This window comes from Lissotriton vulgaris, chromosome 2_2 (assembly GCF_964263255.1).
Source record: "Lissotriton vulgaris chromosome 2_2, aLisVul1.2, whole genome shotgun sequence".
Lineage (NCBI taxonomy): Eukaryota > Metazoa > Chordata > Amphibia > Caudata > Salamandridae > Lissotriton > Lissotriton vulgaris.
This window is the reverse complement of record NC_141688.1, coordinates 324177615-324197196: the sequence shown is the minus strand read 5'-3', so window position 1 is coordinate 324197196 and position 19582 is coordinate 324177615. Positions and strand designations below refer to the sequence as shown.

General features: G+C 44.7%; 1 protein-coding gene across 2 annotated transcripts in view; it reads left to right on the top strand.

Moving 5' to 3' along the window:
• Positions 1–19582, top strand: part of MADD (MAP kinase activating death domain) — a 956601-nt gene that overhangs the window by 223648 nt on the left and 713371 nt on the right. For both annotated transcript variants that reach the window (XM_086959712.1, XM_086959713.1), the window contains exon 4: positions 15595–15898. In XM_086959712.1, the coding sequence (XP_086815838.1) occupies positions 15595–15898 (304 nt within the window). The remainder of the gene's footprint in view (positions 1–15594; positions 15899–19582) is intronic.

The following is a 19582-nucleotide window of genomic DNA, read 5'->3' as shown; positions in this document are numbered from 1 at the left end:
AAAACCAGGAGATGAGTCGTGAGACTGGGGGCTCTGGTTGAGGTACAAAATTGCCATATACTATCTTACTGCAGAAGAAGTCCAAGAGCTTGTTACAGAGGTCCTTTGAGGGAAGGATATTGTTGAAAGCAGCTGCTGGTAAAGATATCTTTGCTGCTATGTGTCAATGCGGTCTGCCAGTGCAGTGTGTCTTGTGTCCAGATTTGAAGGTGGGTTTGTCCATGGTGTCTCAGTGCATTTGCCATCTGCACTCAGTTGTTTGTAGTGGTGCTTCGTCAACATGAGTTCCCCTGTGTACCAATTGGCTTGAGGTCTGGATCTTGTAGTTTTGTTGGGCTTGAGGGGGGGGGGGGGGGGGGGAGGCTGGTGTGTTTGGGCTGATTTGTGGAGAGAGTGATGGTCCAGTCCTCCTTTTGGATGTTTTTCCAGCTTTGGCGGGTGGGTCCGGTGGTAGTCTGTCTGTGATAGTATGTGACACGGGTGCTGAATCTGATGAGAATGTGGTCTAGCCAGGTGATCGTTATGGCTTGTTGACTTAGATAATGTTGATGGAGGTGAAAATGTGGTCCAGGAGGTTTCCAGCCGGCTGCTTGCGTCCATTCACGCATTGGGTGAGGCTGAGGATAGAGAGGTCTTCTAGTAGTGCTATGGAGGTTTGGTTGGCAAAGTCTTCTAGTTGGAAGTTTAGGTATCCGAGGAGGATGTAGGCGCTGAAGTCAAGGATAAGCAAAAGTTACAACGTAATAAAAAATAGAAAAACAAATGCAATCAACTTTCAGGTACCTTGGTATTTAATCCCAATGCGCCATACCAAAATGTATTGTACACAAAAATCCATGTTGACATCATGAAAAGTAGTGCCCCAAAGGATGAGGGAAGGAGGGTGTCAGTGAAAGGAATAGTGCAAGGTTTAGGGCAGTGACACGGTGAAGGTCATGCTACCTTATTGAAAAACAATTCTCAATCCTGGCTTCTGAACAGAGCCAGACACATATAACATAAATGTTCATAAAGTTGATACACATGCTTCTAAAATTACAGTAAATATCACGCTCTGGGTAGAAGCTGGCAGGCGGACCGGTTGTCGATGTTTCGACCCCACAATATGATAGGAAGTAATAGGACCTTACAGGAGGGTCTTCCTCAGGACAGGGGTGAGAAATGGAAAAGGGAATCAAAATCAAGGCTGGTCCCGGAGGATCCAGATTGCTAAATTGAAGGAGCGGGAATGGTGGAGAAGATGTATTAAATAAAAATCAATTACATGAGTCGCATAGTTAAACCAGGAGCTTGCAGCAAGGAAAATTCAAGGCAAAACGACTTCAAAGGGTATTCACATCAATGATAATATCTGGGAATATAAATCAAAAGCGCCGTTCAAATAACGCAAACTGAAACTGAGGGTGCGCTGTGGGCCACACTTATGTAGAAAGATGAAAACAAACTTACAGAGGATGGGCTGAAAAGTCACCGTCCTCGTGTCATTTAGCAAAAACACGGTCGGCTGGTCGTGGTTCTGCGGAATACAAAGGGGAGCCCAGAATTAGCCAACAACTAGTAAGACCCAAGTACAGGGAGGTTAGCGCGTTAGAAGTGCAACTGTGCGGTTGACATAAAAGAGGCAAATACTTGCGGGCTGGATTGAATCCGGCGCCCGAACCGGGGCCGTGTGTCCGGAAAAGCAAGAGGCCGTGTGGTCCGACAGCACCGCTTAAAAGTTGATCCAAACGTGCCGCGGCGCTCGTGCGCGTTGTCTCACGCACAATGCGTGGACCAAAAGCGAAAAAAGACTCAGTGCAATGACTCATGGTTTGGGAATGAACAGGTATACTTTTGGAAACTAAAAACCGAAGGCCTTAGTTCCAAGACGTGAAAGATTTCAAAAGGGTTTACCAACAGTAAAGATGGGTTGGAGCAATGCTGTTTTAAATCCTATGGATCCAGTCTGGTGCCTCTAGATATTGTAAAGGTAATGTAAATTGATACTTGTATAGCGCACTACTCACCCGCAAGGGTCTCAAAGTACTTGTACGAATACAGCTGTGGAACCGATCCTGGCTTTCCCTGTGAGGCATCCACTCCTGGGCACCCCCAAGGTGGAGGCCAGGCATCCTTAGCGTTGTGGGGGCCGTTGTGGAGATAAAGCAAGCTATTGCCCAGAGTTGCAGAGTGGGACTCCATGATTGGAATAGGCACCGAGGCGAGAATGATCAGGTCCGTGGAATTTTTGAGCCCAAAACCCACCGAGGCGGGGAATTGAACCCTGGTCCCGGGCTAGACCTCTGCATCAGGGTCTGCCGCTCTAACCATTGAGCCACACTTCTCCACTGAGAAATCTGTGGTTAGAATATTCACCAGAAAAGGCCTAATCGAAGGTAAGTAACTGCTTCTTCTCAACTATCACATCTATTTCAAGCCAGTCTTAAACTTTTCTAGGTCTTACTCAAGCACTGATGTCCTTCATGTGCCAACTCCAAAAGCCCCAGTCTCACATTAGCAGGAGTAACAAGTTTTAGCCTTGTAGTGTAGTTCCTATATTCCCATAAGGCTCTATAGATTAGACGTAGGACTGTAGTCTACTAGGTCTCTATCGAATATATTAAACTTAATAGTGAGTGCCAGCTAGCTCAGAGGTCACTAGAAACTTTCTCGAATAAACAAGAAGGGATTCGTTTCTGACAACTGCATAAACATGACAACTTTGTTTCTGAAGAATAAGAAATGCATCTCTAGAGTCGCGGAAACAATAGATAAGTATTTCACTCAATCAATCATGCATGCTTCGTTTCTAAAGAGGTGCAGAGAATTAGAGACTGGCGTTTTCAATAAAAGGATTTATTGAACAGTCATCTTTCTCATGCAAAAGAAATGAACTGCTACAATCGTAATGCAGGCTGCAAAGTATAATGCGTACAGCTAGAACAATATTATAAAATAATACAGTAAGAACATTGTATGAGCCATAAAAATACATACATAAATAACAATGACTAAAAATACTCGACTGGTGTTTCTAAAATACGCCTACCCTAATGTACCTAACCTAAGTCTAGTACGAGGGAAGAAGTAAGTACTGTGTAGCTTAGGTTTAGTTTTCTTTGCCAAGAATCTATCCAAGATTTCTCTTAGGTTCTAATCAGCTCCATACCTTAATTTAGAATGAAAGAGGTCTGGTATCTCTGTCTCGGGACTCTATTTCCCAACACCCCGCGAGGGGAGCTTGGAAACACTGGAGCTGGATTCTCAGCGAGAGAAAGGCAGCAGTGCTTCAGCTGGAGAGTCGGCTTCCTTCGGCACTTGCTGTAGCGAGCTGCGTTGGGCAAGTAGATAGTCTAACTGCTCGGGACCACCGTGTCTTGCTAGAGCAAGTGAAGGCATATTTATACCTCGAAGGTGTCTAGTTTGACGTAAAGTCGGGCATGATAACGTCAGAAAAAAAGAACCCCTAGGGTATAGTAGTTCTTTGTAAAGTACAAGATTTCTTGGACAAATCAATATTCAAGCAAGGGGAAGGTCCCTTACTGCTTAAGCCCATTTTTCTAGAAATCGTTGTGACGTTTTGTACGGGTGGAAGTAGCCATGCCTGTCTTTGGTCTGCATGGGCTATGTCTAAATTAGGGAATGATTTCTATGCCTATATTAGGGCAATGTACATTGTACTTGTATAAGGGCATGAATCGGTAAAATTCACTCTGAGCCTAAAAATGCCACACAACACCCACTCCACTTTATTATGTACGACATTACTACGTTCTAAAACACATTAAAACATATCTAAACATGATGTGTTAAAAACCCACCCAAGATACATAAAAATGCATTGGTATTGGTTGAAAAAGAGCATTTGTGCTGTACGCATTAAGCTATGTTTCATTCAAAACATATAGATGACATTTGAAAATGCTATCCGAATGAATCACGAAAATAAATTTATGAAATGGCTCCTAAATACAGAAGAAAAAGTCGAGACCATTCCACGGCAGAATATATAAACTGTGTGAATGTGGACAAGGTCAAATATTGTCTCTTGGAAGTATTTCAAAGAATTCTTGTTCTCTAAGAATAGTTCTACTTTAAGCAGATTACTTTGTGCCTAAAAAAAAAAATGTCTTTTATTTCTGGAAAAAGTCAAATCATAGAAAAAATAAAGTTCCAAAGTTAGACGTTTGTTTTGGAGAGTGAAGGTCGAATTCATAGTCGCGCAGAACACTGTGTGCTAACTTCAAAATTCAGTGTCATTGATAGGAGAAAACATCGAATCCTTTAAGTTGGTAAAGAATTCGTCTACTACTGTTGGTGAAAGTTGGACTACCTCGTTAAGCAGATCAATAGCACATAGATGAGAAGCATCGCCGTCAGCGTCAGTCGCATTAGCAATGTCGAAGTAGGTGGTACCTGTGTGCCTGTTGCTCCACATATCTCACTGTCTGCATTTTGCATCTGTGAGATCTCAACGAATGCCATCATCAGGATTGGTAGCCGCTGGGGACAACACAGTGCATGAGCTGTTACTGGTTCAAGCAAAGTATCAACTTCCGTTGGCAGGACTGACGGGAGTGTTAGACAGATGCCTAGCACGCATTCTTCTCCACATAGCAGGCATCGTAGAACAGGTAAGATGCAATTTTGCCAGATTGGTTGAAATGATAGAAACCACGTGGTGTGAAGTTCTCTTTAACGAGTTAAGCCCAATATTTGTATAATGCGGTCACAACACTTCACTGCCAGGAGGGTGTTCTCCAAGGTACGCCATGGCACATAGCCAGAACAAAGGTTTTGTAACGTCCATCCTAAAAGCATTATAGAACGCAATTGTGACTGACCATGTTGCAACATAACCAAGTCCAGTTTCATTATGTCTATGGCAGAGGATACTATGCTGTCCAAAGAATATTTTCTGGATGACAGAGTCGATAACCCATTGTCAACTACAGAGAGAGATTTCTCTAAATGAATACGATCAATTTATCATATTCGTTCTGCAGTCTCTGCTTGCGTTGCTTTCCATGCTTCATTATAAATGGCATAGATACCGGCATATATAAAACGTTTATGACACGGTTTAGGAGGTCCTTGTAAGAAGTCCCTTAAATCAACGCCATCTTTAAGTAAAGATAAGTGTTGTTTTACTTCTTTTAGTGTAGATTTTTGTAGCTACTCAAGGCACAGTTGTCCTACACTCTATGCTGTTAATATCCCTGGCTGTTGTCTCTGGACATATCTTGGATCTGGCCTAGTGAATGTGAACCCTTGTGTCTTATTCAGGAATTCATCTTGACAGTTGTTTGTGTCTGTGGGCTAGATTAACCCTTTTTTCCAATTAGGATCTGTTCTGTTTTCAAGGAAAATAGTATTTACGTCAACCACCCCCTCTGTAATGTTCTTACTATCAGGTGTAGGTGCAGGTATGGACGGTTTGTTTAAATCTTTTATCTTAGCTAAGCCAAGCTAAGACAAGATGTTTGATGAACAGTGTCATTTAAAAACATTATTTGTTCAGGGATGATGCAGGCTCTAAATAAGGCTTCTAATCCCTGCACCTGCCAGTCTTTTGTGCCCCAGACAGTTTTTGTCTCAATATTGTCTTTCCAAAAGTCAAAACCTAAAGTAGACATTTGAGCATAAAAGGCCACAGAATAAATTTGCTTTGTATTTGTCAGCATACTTTTTAGTTCTGTCTTATTTGTATTTTTAAAATAAAATGTTTCTTGATTTGAAATGTTAAAACCTGAAAAGTATGGACATTTTTCATAAAATATTTTCAAACTACCCTTTGGTGGCGTTGGACAATGTTCCTATTGATTATAAGTATAAACATTTCTAGGATTTGCAGATTTGTGAAAAAAATGATGACCATCGTGATTATAACAATACATTTGTTCATAATCTGATGAACCTTCCAAGTATTCATGATTTGTAAATTTTGCAGACATTTCTAAATCTGATATCATATTATTAACAATCTCAAAGTCCCAATCATCAGAAAAGGTACTAGATTAAACAAAATCTCTCAAGGAAACCTTGAATTGATGTAGAACCTTTAACAGCTCTGCAGGACCAAAGATGTCATAATCAGTTCTGTCCCAAGTTATACCACCAGGTATAGGAATGGCTGTGATGTTTACTGATGACAAGTCTCTTTGCTCACAATGGGACGATTTGTGTGGCTTGAGTAAGTTGATGTTCTTACTTGCTGTGTCCTTTTTACTATATCTTCGATTTATCAGCATTCCCAAAGTTAATACAAGAGTCAACCAATGTAGAAGAAAAAATACACCTAAGACAATCCATACTTCAACCCATGGTGAAACCAGATAAGTCTTTTCCAGTTGATGAAAAAGTTCTGTAGCTTGTTCTTTAAGAGTTATTTTTTCTGGTGTTGTTTCAGGTTCACTGGGATCCTCGGAAAACGTATCAAAGTTAATGAAATAGCCAGAGGCAGTTCTGTCAATTGTAGGTATTGCTTCAGGATTAGTTGAAATCGCTGGGGCTACTTGATCCCTTGTCATATTAGTATAGTCAGATGCTATACCATTGTAGACAGGTGTTTCTTGAGGAACTGTTATTTGGGTCTCAAGAGGTACAAGTTCCATGGCTTTGTTGCATAGTCCTTTTTTTCGCACTGCAGATTCTTCAAAGGTGATGAGTCTCTCAGTTTGAACCTCTTGGATAGTAGCCAGATTTGGTCGTCTGCTACATCTTTAGAGTCCACTTGGCCTACTACTTCTGATCGGCCACACGATGTGGTTTTACCAGGTCGATGGATACAAACCTGTTCTCCTTTCTTCCAGCAAAGGGTAGCAGTAACACTGTTCTCGATCCGTGGATTGCTAGCACAGGTTCTGGTTGTCTGTAAGAAGGCCCAAATTCCTTCCTGTCAGCGATCTTTTCTCTGACTAGATCCCCAATCTTTGGAATCCAGGCAGGCCTTGCTGGGACGGGTGGTTCCCCTTCAGTGGTCGTTGGCTTCTGCAATGTGTTGCTTTGACTTTTCCTTGTTTCATTTAAGTCCTGCAAAACAGCCAAACTGTCTTTGATATCAAAAGGTTATTGTTCTACCACTGAAGTGTGACGATCAATGTCCTGGACAATCATTCTAGTTCCAAAAAGGATTTCATATAGAGTGAGTCCCCCTAGAGAAATTCTTGGCAGATTGTTAAGACTACGTTGGACACTTATTAGATGTTTGACCCACCCGTTACCCAAGCCTAATACCCTAGCTGTTATAGATTGCTTTATGTCTCGTTTTCTTTCTTTCCACAACCGAATTTCCCTCAGAATGGAATGGGCTAGAATACCGCAATGCAATGCCCAAATTGGCCATGGCCTCCGTGTAGGCCTTTGAGCTAAACGCAGAACCCTGGTCAGAATGTAGCGTGCCGATTGCGTATGTGCCGCTAAAGACGCGCAAATGTTTTATAACTGTTCAAGCGTCAGCCGAGCACTGAAACACATCCAAATGAATCTTGAGCATGAATCCACTGCGACCATGATATATTTGTAGTTACAATCTCAGGGAGATTGGTCTGCGAGGGACGGTGCTGGACTGGTTTCAATCCTTTCTTGCCGACCGCCGTCAGGTGATCTGGGCTCCGCCGTTCTCGGCCGAAATGCCTTCGCTGGAGGTGGGGGTGCCTCAAGGATCTATCTTGAGCCCCACCATTTTCAACATATATATGGCCCCTCTAGCGGAGGTAGCGGAGGCGTTTGGGGCCCGGGTCATCTCATACGCTGATGACACCCAGCTCCTGTTCACCTGCAGGAAGGGAGAGGTCTTCAACGGCGGCAGAATTAAGGACTGTCTGAGCGCAGTCTTTGCGTGGTTTCAGCGGCACAGCCTGAAATGCAACTCAGACAAGTCTGAGCTGCTCTTTTTCGGCTGTGCCCCAGACCCGGGCTGGAAGACATGGTGGCCCCAGGACATGTTCCCCCCAGAGACGCCATCTGCTCAGGTAAAAAATCTCAGAGTGGTGTTCGACGATGATCTTTCTTTTCGTCCACACATCCTGGGATTAGCAGGGAAATGTTTCAGCATCCTCAAGATGCTTAGGAAATTTCTTCCTCTGCTTTCACTGCAGTACCGTAGGAATGTAGTTCAGGCGCTTGTGGGATCACGCCTGGACTATGCCAATGCGCTCTCTGCGGGCCTACCTAAGTATCTGTTATCTAGACTGCAGATTGTGCAGAATTCGGCGGCCAGAGCCATCTATGGCCTGCCCAGGAGAGCCAGCGCCTCAGCGCTCTTAGCTAGGCTGCACTGGCTGCCAATCGCTGGGAGAATTAGATTTAAACTCCTCACCTTGGCGTTTAAAGCTCTTCATGCGATTGGCCCTTACTATCAGAGGAAGCGCACTGCTTTCTATGTGCCACGGAGGTCTTTGCGGTCGGCGGAACTGGCCAAAATGGAGGTGCCTGTGTTCAAACGTGTCAGGATGGGAGGTCGCTCCTTCCAACACGTGACAGCCTGTTTGTGGAATGAGCTCCCACTTTCCCTTCGGAAAGCGAACAACCTCCTGGCTTTCAGGAAGGAGTTGAAGACTCTGCTCTTCACCAAGTAACCCGCGGTAACTGTAGTGTGTTTTGCCTTTGGTTTTTCCTGTTTCTAGGGGCCTCTTTGCAAAAGCGCCGGGACACCCTTTGGGGTAGCCGTGCGCTCAAAAAGTTCGGCTTACATTAACATTAACATCCCTCTGTAAGGGACCTCAGTGGTCCAGGTAAACACACGCTAATGGTTTATCTGAAATTAAAAGGGGCATCTGCGCAGGACGTTTCACTGTAGAGACTTTCATCTTTTGGCAGATTTCACATTCCAAAACATAGTTTCTGGTTTGTTTCCTCATGCGCGGCCACCAGTATCTCTGTTTTAATAACGGTACACCTGCGTGTGCAGAGGCGAGCCCTTCGTGTGCGGCTAAGATTGGTCCTAATCTATGTTCCATGTTTGGAATTACCCTATCCCCCACTCCAGGGATTCGATCAAAAGGAACATTACTTACATCAGTTATGTATGAGTATTTGAGTGGAAAGCCTTTTGGAAGTGTTTTACCACTGTCTTTTATTGAAGCATTGACAGCTTGCATTATTTCGCTGTCTATTTTCGTTTTTGGAACGAGTGATTGCAGCTACGGAAGCGGTTTGCACAGCTGCCTTTGCGGCTGCATCAGCCAATGAATTCCCTGCAACGTGAATGCCATCACGTTGATGACTAGTGTATGGATCACTGATTTTTTTTGTAGTTCTTTTTGTAACTGAACTACTTGTTCCCAAAGCAATTTATGCTTGATTGTGCCACCTTTTGCATCTTTGAAACCGTTTTGAATTCAGTTCTGCAAATATTCATTGTAAGATTGAACGCAGTAATAGGAATCTCATACTATGAGTGTGGGGAATTCGTGATCAGTATTTTCAGGCGCCATCTTGAATGCTTGTAGTTCAGCTCGCTGAGCTGTACAATCTCTGAGAGATTGCTTTTTTGTGACCATAAATCGGAATTTACCATCGCGCCAGCGATCTTTAACGATCCCTCACACAGCACTATAAGCTTGTTTACCCCCAATTGTGGGCTGTGCTGATCCGTCTGTATATATTATACATTCGTACTGTTCTAGAGATAGAATCTCAGTAGGCTGAGGACATTCTTGTTCGTATTGTAAAATTCTTATGTTTTCAAATAGGGGTCAAGAATGTATTCAACATCTGTTGCAGCAAGAGAAGTAACCCATTGTATCCATCTTGGATGTAAAGCCTTAGCCTTCGAATGCTCGCTTTTCTCACTGCCTCGAAGGCAGGTACAGGTGTAACAACCATTATGCGTTTTTCCTGTGCCAGGGCTTTCTCTTTTGCTACTGCAGTTTGAACCGCTGTCAGAATTATTTCTGTAGAAGTGAATTTCATTTCAGCTTTGTGTGTACAAGTGTGATTTGTAAGCTATTGGAGCTTTCTCTCCTTCATTGAAGGTTAAGTATGTGAATCCCCATCTTCCTGGAATGATTCGGATAACAAGGTTGCGTACGTTTACGCGAGTTTGCAAATGTGTTATTGCTTACATGTCTGTTTGCACTGAACTCAAAATTTCTGTCTGTTTTTGAGTCCAATTAGTTGTTTTGAAATCAGGTTTGATTAGTTCGTAGAGAGGTTTAACCCTTTCTGCGTAATTTAGAATGTAAGTTCTTCCGAAATTTAGGAAACCTAGAATTGACAACGTTTTTTAGCGTTTTCGGAGTTGGAGCAGAGCACATTTTTCTAGAAAGTTTGCTGCCAGACTTTTGCCTTAACTTGAAAGTTCAGATACTAAGAATAGGACATTGAGGTGGAGAATTCTCGATGTCTTAAAATTGAATTTATACCCTTCAGAGGCGAATCCCAATATCATGGTGTTCACTCTGTTCAAGTGCCTATCCAAGCCATCGTCTGTTAGATAGATGTCATCGACATAAGATAATGCCTCATCATCATGTGTTTGTAGTAACTGTTACTCTGGCTGAAAACAACCCTGGACTATTCTTGAATCTCTGGGGGAGACGACAGAATTGACGCTGTGTCCCCATAATTGAGAAAGCGGTTAAATACCTACTTTCTGGTGCAATGTTTTGACAGAAGAAACCGTTAGAAATATCTAATGTTGTTTTATGTTTTTTATGCACAATGTTATTCATTAGTGCTGCACTGTGTGCATTTTGTACTGCAAATGTTTTGCAACAAGAGTTTAAATGTATGTAATCAAAAACTAGACGATATGTATTGTCTAGTTTGGACACAGGAAGCAAAGGATTGTTCATTGACGAGGTGCATGTTTCAATCACCCATTGGTATTCAAGTTGATCTAATATCTCCCTCACCTGTTTTTTAGCTTCTTGCTTAACTGTGTACTGCCTTTGTGCAGTTGGTTGTGTTTTTAATTGGATTTTATGTTGAGGAGAATCCTCATCCCATCCTACATGATTTTTGTATAATGCAGGAGCCTGGGTTACAGCCCATTTTGTGGAATAGGTATATTTTAAATGAATTTGAATATGATTGGAGAAGGCTGGCATAATGATGTCTTCGCCATGTGAGCACTCCCTGACAAACTCAGGTGGCCAGTTTTTTTCCAGCTAGAAGAATGTCATAACCCTTATAGAGCTTCTCCGAAAGAGTGCTCTTATTTTTCTAGTTATATCCCCCTCCATCCGGAGTGTTACTTCATATAACTTATGGGGTACACTAACCCTGGTATCTGCAGTTTCAACTTGGATGTACTCATTGAAGTCCACTGTGTCCATATCATCCTTCAGGATCTTGGGAGCTATGGTGACTTCTGCTGCGCTGTCGAGCATTGTCTGAGCCCACTCCCCGTTCTTGAGTTGTGTCCTCAAGATTCTCGGCATGTCTGATTTTTAGACCCACTACCTTCTTTTTGGTTAATTGGGTTTTCTTATTTGTTGGAACGTGTTTATTGTCTTTGGACTTCACGCATTCTTCTTTTTGTTCTGACTGTCCTCTTCTTTCCGATTTCTGTGAGGAAGTCTCAAAGGTACGAGAGGAACGTGTATCAGTATCTTGATATCTATCAGGTTTTCTCAAATTATCCCTGTTCCTGAGGTTATATCTCTTTTCATAGGGCTCCTCTTGAGGAGACCTACCTCAGGATTGAGAACGCTTCTCTTTAGACGTTTTAGTGTTCTCCCATTTATTTTTAGGAACAGTGAGAGTGTTCTTAATAAAGACCTCTTCTGGACTTTCAGTTAGTTGGGGTTTAACTGGTTTCCCACCCAAACTATCTCTACCTAGTTCTTCATAGGATTTTTCAATTATTCTGGCCAGTTCATATGGTTGCTCAGATCACCACGGATGCTGCCTCACCTTTAATATTAGCTAATATTATTGCTGAGACCTGTTTGAAATCTTTCAGTAGTTTCATACCTAGATTTAAAACAGGCTCTACCCGGTATTCATTTTGAATCTGTTTCAGGACGTCTGGTATTACCGCCATAGACGGAACACCATGTGTTTTTGTGTAGATTGCAACAAAGACTGTACCCCAAGTGTCACAGTCCTCCAGGTGTGGTGCGATTCCCACTGGTAAACAGATTGTTGAAATCCTGTGTTTCTCATGAGGGGTAGTATCAGGAAATACCGCCTTGATTTGAGTAATTTTTTGAGCTATCCAGAATGGAATTCGTTCCCGCCTCGCTGGTAATTTACCAATGACTGATTGTATAGTCTGTGGTGTAATTATATTTGTGTTCCCCTGGTAAGGGGTGTGTTGTGGAATCCTTGTAGGAGGTTTGACTGTTAGAGCCCGCATGACATATTGAACCAATTGTCTATGAATTTTGATTAGTTGTTTTAGTTGAACTAATAGTTCTGCATCTGACATTTCTCCAATGGCAGGATGTGGTGTATAGCTGGCTAGTACCAGCCATGTTGCTCCTGGTCTACCTAGTGGACCGAGCCTGGTAATGTGATTTTGATGTTTTAGGGCACCTTTAAACCAGAGCGCATGCTTTTGGTAAGTTAATGGAATTTGAACATCCTCGAAAGAAGTGTATTCCGCTCTTCTTTGTAGAAGGGAAACACATGTGTTACTGGATTTGCTTCAAGGAAGATAATCCATGAATAGAATATCTCTGTCTGACGATATTAGTGTGCCTCTATTACAGAAATTACCCTACCACCTCCTTAAATTTTCTGGGATGATTATAGCATCCGCATCCGCTTCATGAAAGCCTGTAACGTCAAGGCCTGGTGCGACATTATTGCCTGCAGGTCCACCGTTCTCATTTTCAGTCCTTTTGTTGACTGAAAGTTTGCAGAGCGAGTTTCAAGGAAACAAAGATGAGGTGCACAATATTTTGGAACACTGTATCCTTCAACGTTTAACAAAACCAAAACTAATATATAGGATTTTCATCCTACTCAGTTATGGCGGAGATTTTATCCTTTTACCCACTCCAGACGTCTATTGGAGTATTTTATGGGAAAAAGGGGTCTGTGAGAAAAGCACGACTGAGTTACTTTAGTATCTAGCGTTAAATTAGTGCCTAACCAATCGTTGGGCGCCATGTAGTGTAGTTCCTATATTCCCAATAGGCTCTGCGAATTGGAATAGTATATCCTATTGATTAGATGTAGGACTGAGGTCGACTAGGTCTCTATCGAATATATTAAACTTAATAGTGAGTGCCAGCTAGCGCAGAGGTCACTAGAAACTTTCTCGAATAAACAAGAAGGGATTCGTTTCGGACAACCGAATAAACATGACAACTTTGTTTCCCCAAGAATTAGAAATGTATCTCTAGAGTTGCGGAAATAATAGATAAGTATTTCACTCAGTCAATCGTGCATGCTTCGTTTCTACATTGGTGCAGAGAAATAGAGAGGCGGGCGTTTTCAATAAAAGCATTTATTGAACAGTCTTCTTTCTCATGCAAAAGAAATTAACTGCTACAATCGTAATGCAGGCTGCAAAGTATAATGCGTACAGCGAGAAGAATATTATAAAATAATACTGTAAGAGCATTGTATGGTTCTTAAGCCATAAAAATACATACATAAATAAAAATGACTAAAAATACTCAGCTGGTGTTTCTAAAATACGCCTACCCCAGTGTACCTAACCTAAGTATTGTGTAGCTTAGTTTTAGTTTTCTTTGCCAAGAATCTATCCAAGATTTCTTTTAGGTTCTAATCAGCTCCATACCTTAATTTAGAATGAAGGAGGTCTGGTATCTCTGTCTCTGGGCTCGATTTCCCAACACCCCGCGAGGGGTGCTTGGAAACACTGGAGCTGGATTCTCAGTGAGCGAAAGGCAGCCTCTTGATCAGTGCGTCAGCTGGAGGGTCGGCTTCCTTCGGCACTTGCTGTAGCGAGCTGCGTCGGGCAAGTAGATAGTCTAACTGCTCCGGACCACCGTGTCTTGCTAGAGCACGTGAAGGCATATTTATACCTTAAAGGTGTCTAGTTTGACGTAAAGTCGGGCATGATAACGTCAGGAAAGAACCCCCAAGGGAATAGTAGTGCTTTGTAAAGTACATGATTTCTTGGACAAATCAATATTCAAGCAAGAGGAAGGTCCCTTGCTGCTTAAGCCGATTTTCCTAGAAATTGTAGTGACGTTTTGTACGGGTGGAAGTAGCCATGCCTGTATTTGGTCTTCATGGGCTATGTAAATAAGGGAATGATTTCTATGCCTATATTAGGGCAATGTGAATTGTACCTAATATAAGGGCATGAATCAGGAAAATTCACTCGGAGCCTAAATCGCCACACAACAGCCTATTAACAGCAAACCATCCGGTACGGGTTATTCATCCTTTAGTCTACCAAATCCTTTCACTTCTTTGTCCACATTCTTCTAACACCTCTTCCTGAATCAGACGCGTCTCTCATGACAGTATTGTTGCCTGTCTCCTCTAAGATTTCAGGTAAACAGCCACCAACAACAAAAAGAAACCTTTACAACATCATCCAACCATTCTTTTCTTCAGAGTAGGTTATGTGTGGAACCGTTCTCGATAGACCATCTGCAGCTCATTCAACACACCAGGTATGTAGTTCACAGATTTCAAAATTGTTGTGGCTTTAAAAGATCATTATTTTTTACTTAAGATACAAAATCTAGATGTACTTACTAACAATCTCCTATAACGGTGTGGATAAGGCAATACCTACACCAAATACCCCATAAAAAATATTTGAACTTCCTCCCTTCCCAGCCAAATCCTCCTTTTCTGTAATGCGGTTATTGCACTCGGTTCGTCCTGGCACTGTAGACACAAATATTATCGCAAGCATTTCAAAACTTGGATTATTGCCCAACCCAACCTCACTCGCATCAATAACCGGGCAGTAAAGCAAACCAAGGGTTTTGGTCTAGCGATTGGGTTGCAGTAAGCCTGCTCTTGATTCATCAATGATTCTACTGGAGGTGATTGAACCCAATAAGGATGAGCGGATCATTTACAACATGTAACATTTTTATGCTGGGAGATCCTCAGGCAATCTTGATAGGAAGTATCCTAAAGTATGGAATTTCTGAATTTACCAACTCCGTTCTAACATGGAAGTTCCTGTACTTTTTAATCTTTTAACTCTAAGTTTGCATAAGTGTGGATTGCCCGTGTTGCTCTTTATTGGCATAGAGGATTTATAGTGACGGAATTTGAGTCTGAGCCTAATTTGCATACCTGTGCTTGTTCAAGGCCTGTGAACTTAATGTATTGTATGTACTTGTAGTTATATTCTTTCAGTGGGCACTTCGATGTGAGTAGCCGTAAAGTATGCTCCATGCGATTTGTTTTTACATTCTTCAGTGTGTAGGATGTCTGTGTGCCCTCACACAATGTTTGTGTTTAGTTCTGTGTTGTTGTCAGGCTCATAAACAAATGTGAGTACCTAAAAGTACAAGGTGACCGCTTAAGATGCAGAAGAGCAGACATGAATATTGTGTTCGATCCCATGCCAGCATCACTGAACATCTCTCTCCTACATTCGTTTCTACTTTTTCCTTCATTTTCATTGCTTGCTCTCCACCTTGGTTGTGGCCTTGCTACGTGATCTTTCTCTCTCATACACTTCCCTTCTCTCTCTGATCTTATTTTACCCCCTCCCAGAGACACCATGTGGAGAGTTTTTACAGGCTCCCTGCAGGTGGAGGAGAAATCTAGTGTACCCTTGCATGATCTGCGTGAGATCGAGGCGTGGATCTACCGACTTCTGCGCTCCCCCATCCCTGTGGCTGGTCAGAAGCGGGTGGACATCGAGATCTTGCCACAGGAACTCCAGCCGGCTTTAACCTTTGCCCTTCCTGAGCCATCCCGCTTCGCTCTGGTGGACTTCCCGCTGCACCTCCCGTTGGAACTGCTGGGCGTGGATGCCTGTCTCCAGGTCCTCTCCTGTATCCTCCTGGAGCACAAGGTGAGTTAGCCTAAGATGTTGCCGTGGTAGACATGCCTGTGGTTTTCCACTGTCCTCTTTGCTAGCTCATTACTTCTGGACAGTACAGGTTGTTGTCCCGAAATATTCTTCCTTGTCTTGGATTGGAGTGCTGGAATGTATTTTCTGTCTGAGGCCACACTGCATCTGCAGGCACCCAAAGGCCACTCCCGCCTGAAGCACTTGGACCCCCTTAGTACAGAAACCCTAGTACTGAGTAAGGGTAGCATTCTAAGGATACTTCAGCCTGTAGCACTGGTACTCTCCAATAGTACAGAAACACTAGTACTGAGTAAGACTAGCATTCTAAGGATACTTCAGGCTGAAGCACTGGGACCCCCCCATAGTAGAGAAACACTAGTACTGAGTAAGAGTAGCAATCTAAGGTAACTCCCGTCTGAAGCACTGGGACCTCCTTAGTACAGAAACACTAGTACTGAGTAAGAGTCGCATTCTAAGGCCACTCCCGTCTGAAGCACTGGGACCCCCGATAGGAGAGTAGCATTCTAAGGTAACTCCTGCCTGAAGCACTGGGACCCCCGATAGGAGAGTAGCATTCTAAGGTAAGTCCTGCCTGAAGCACCGGGACCCCGATAGGAGAGTAGAATTCTAAGGTAACTCCTGCCTGAAGCACCGGGACCCCCGATAGTACAGAAACACTAGTACTGAGTAAGAGTAGCATTCTAAGGTAACTCCTGCCTGAAGCACTGGGACCCCGATAGGAGAGTAGCATTCTAAGGCCGCTCCCGCCTGAAGCACTCGTACCCCGATAGGAGAGTAGCATTCTAAGGCCACTCCCGCCTGAAGCACTGGGACCCCGATAGGAGAGTAGCATTCTAAGGCCGCTCCTGCCTGAAGCACTGGGACCCTGATAGGGGAGTAGCATTCTAAGGCCACTCCCGCCTGAAGCACTGGGACCCCGATAGGAGAGTAGCATTCTAAGGCCGCTCCTGCCTGAAGCACTGGGACCCCGATAGGGGAGTAGCATTCTAAGGCCACTCCCGCCTGAAGCACTGGGACCCCGATAGGAGAGTAGCATTCTAAGGCCGCTCCTGCCTGAAGCACTGGGACCCCGATAGGGGAGTAGCATTCTAAGGCCACTCCCGCCTGAAGCACTGGGACCCCGATAGGAGAGTAGCATTCTAAGGCCGCTCCCGCCTGAAGCACTGGGACCCCGATAGGAGAGTAGCATTCTAAGGCCGCTCCTGCCTGAAGCACTGGGACCCCGATAGGGGAGTAGCATTCTAAGGCCACTCCCGCCTGAAGCACTGGGACCCCGATAGGGGAGTAGCATTCTAAGGCCACTCCCGCCTGAAGCACTGGGACCCCGATAGGGGAGTAGCATTCTAAGGCCGCTCCTGCCTGAAGCATTGGGACCCCGATAGGGGAGCCACTCCCGCCTGAAGCACTGGGACCCCGATAGGGGAGTAGCATTCTAAGGCCGCTCCTGCCTGAAGCACTGGGACCCCGATAGGGGAGTAGCATTCTAAGGCCGCTCCCGCCTGAAGCACTCGTACCCCGATAGGAGAGTAGCATTCTAAGGCCACTCCCGCCTGAAGCACTGGGACCCCGATAGGAGAGTAGCATTCTAAGGCCGCTCCCGCCTGAAGCACTGGGACCCTGATAGGGGAGTAGCATTCTAAGGCCACTCCCGCCTGAAGCACTGGGACCCCGATAGGAGAGTAGCATTCTAAGGCCGCTCCTGCCTGAAGCACTGGGACCCCGATAGGGGAGTAGCATTCTAAGGCCACTCCCGCCTGAAGCACTGGGACCCCGATAGGAGAGTAGCATTCTAAGGCCGCTCCTGCCTGAAGCACTGGGACCCCGATAGGGGAGTAGCATTCTAAGGCCACTCCCGCCTGAAGCACTGGGACCCCGATAGGAGAGTAGCATTCTAAGGCCGCTCCCGCCTGAAGCACTGGGACCCCGATAGGAGAGTAGCATTCTAAGGCCGCTCCTGCCTGAAGCACTGGGACCCCGATAGGGGAGTAGCATTCTAAGGCCACTCCCGCCTGAAGCACTGGGACCCCGATAGGGGAGTAGCATTCTAAGGCCACTCCCGCCTGAAGCACTGGGACCCCGATAGGGGAGTAGCATTCTAAGGCCGCTCCTGCCTGAAGCACTGGGACCCCGATAGGGGAGCCACTCCCGCCTGAAGCACTGGGACCCCGATAGGGGAGTAGCATTCTAAGGCCGCTCCTGCCTGAAGCACTGGGACCCCGATAGGGGAGTAGCATTCTAAGGCTACTCCCGCCTGAAGCACTGGGACCCCTATAGGAGAGTAGCATTCTAAGGCCGCTCCCGCCTGAAGCACTGGGACCCCGTTAGGAGAGTAGCATTCTAAGGTAACTCCTGCCTGAAGCACTGGGACCCCGATAGGGGAGTAGCATTCTAAGGCCGCTCCCGCCTGAAGCACTGGGACCCCGTTAGGAGAGTAGCATTCTAAGGTAACTCCTGCCTGAAGCACTGGGACCCCGATAGGAGAGTAGCATTCTAAGGCCGCTCCCGCCTGAAGCACTGGGACCCCGTTAGGAGAGTAGCATTCTAAGGTAACTCCTGCCTGAAGCACTGGGACCCCGATAGGAGAGTAGCATTCTAAGGTAACTTCTGCCTGAAGCACCGGGACCCCCGATAGTACAGAAACACTAGTACGGAGTAAGACTAGCATTCTAAGGATACTTCGGCCTGAAGCACTGGACCCCTGCAGGGCTCGAAAATTCCACTCGACCGCTCGCATAGTCGAGCTAAATTTAACAAGGTCGAGCTGTTTTTAGGTCCTACTCGCCCTTTCTGGCGAGAAGGAAAACTAACCAACTTTTGTCCTCTGTCTGTGAAAACTGAACAAATGTGACAAGATAACAAGATTTAAAGGCATTTTTATTGCTCACAAAGTTAATGAGCAATAAAGATGCCTTTAAATCTTGTGATCTTGTCACATTTGCTCCGCTTTCAGAGACAAGAGGTCAAGTAGGTTGCAGTTCGGTCGAGGACATTTTTTAAGGTACTAGTCCTGCAGGACTAGTACCATTTTTTGGGATTTTTCGAGACCTTCCCTGATAGTATAGACACTCTCATACTGAGTAAGAGTAGCAATCTAAGGCCACTCCTGCCTGAAGCACTTGGCCCCCGATGTACATAAACACTAGTACTGAATAAGAGTAGCATTATAAGGTTACTCCCGCCTGATCCCCCCCCCCCCCTCCCCCATAGTACATAAACACTAGTACGGAGTAAGGTTAGCATTCTAAGGCCACACTCGTCTGAAGCACTGGGAGCCCCACAGTACAGAAAACCTAGTATTGAGTAATAATAGCATTCTAAGGCCGCTCCCGCCTGAAGCACTGGGACCCCTGATAGTACAGAAACACTATTACTGAGTAAGACTAGCATTCTAAGGCCACTCCCGCCTGAAGCACTGGGACCCCAATAGTACAGAAAAACTAGTACTGAGTAAGACTAGCATTCTAAGGCCACTCCCGCCTAAAGCACTGGGTCCCCCTTAGAACAGAAAAACTAGTACCGAGTAAGACTAGCATTCTAAGGCCCCTCGTGCCTGAAGCACTGGGACCCCTATAGTGCAGACACACTAGTACTGAGTAAGAGTAGCATTCTAAGGCCTCTCCTGCCTGAAGCACTGGGACCCCTATAGTGCAGACACACTAGTAC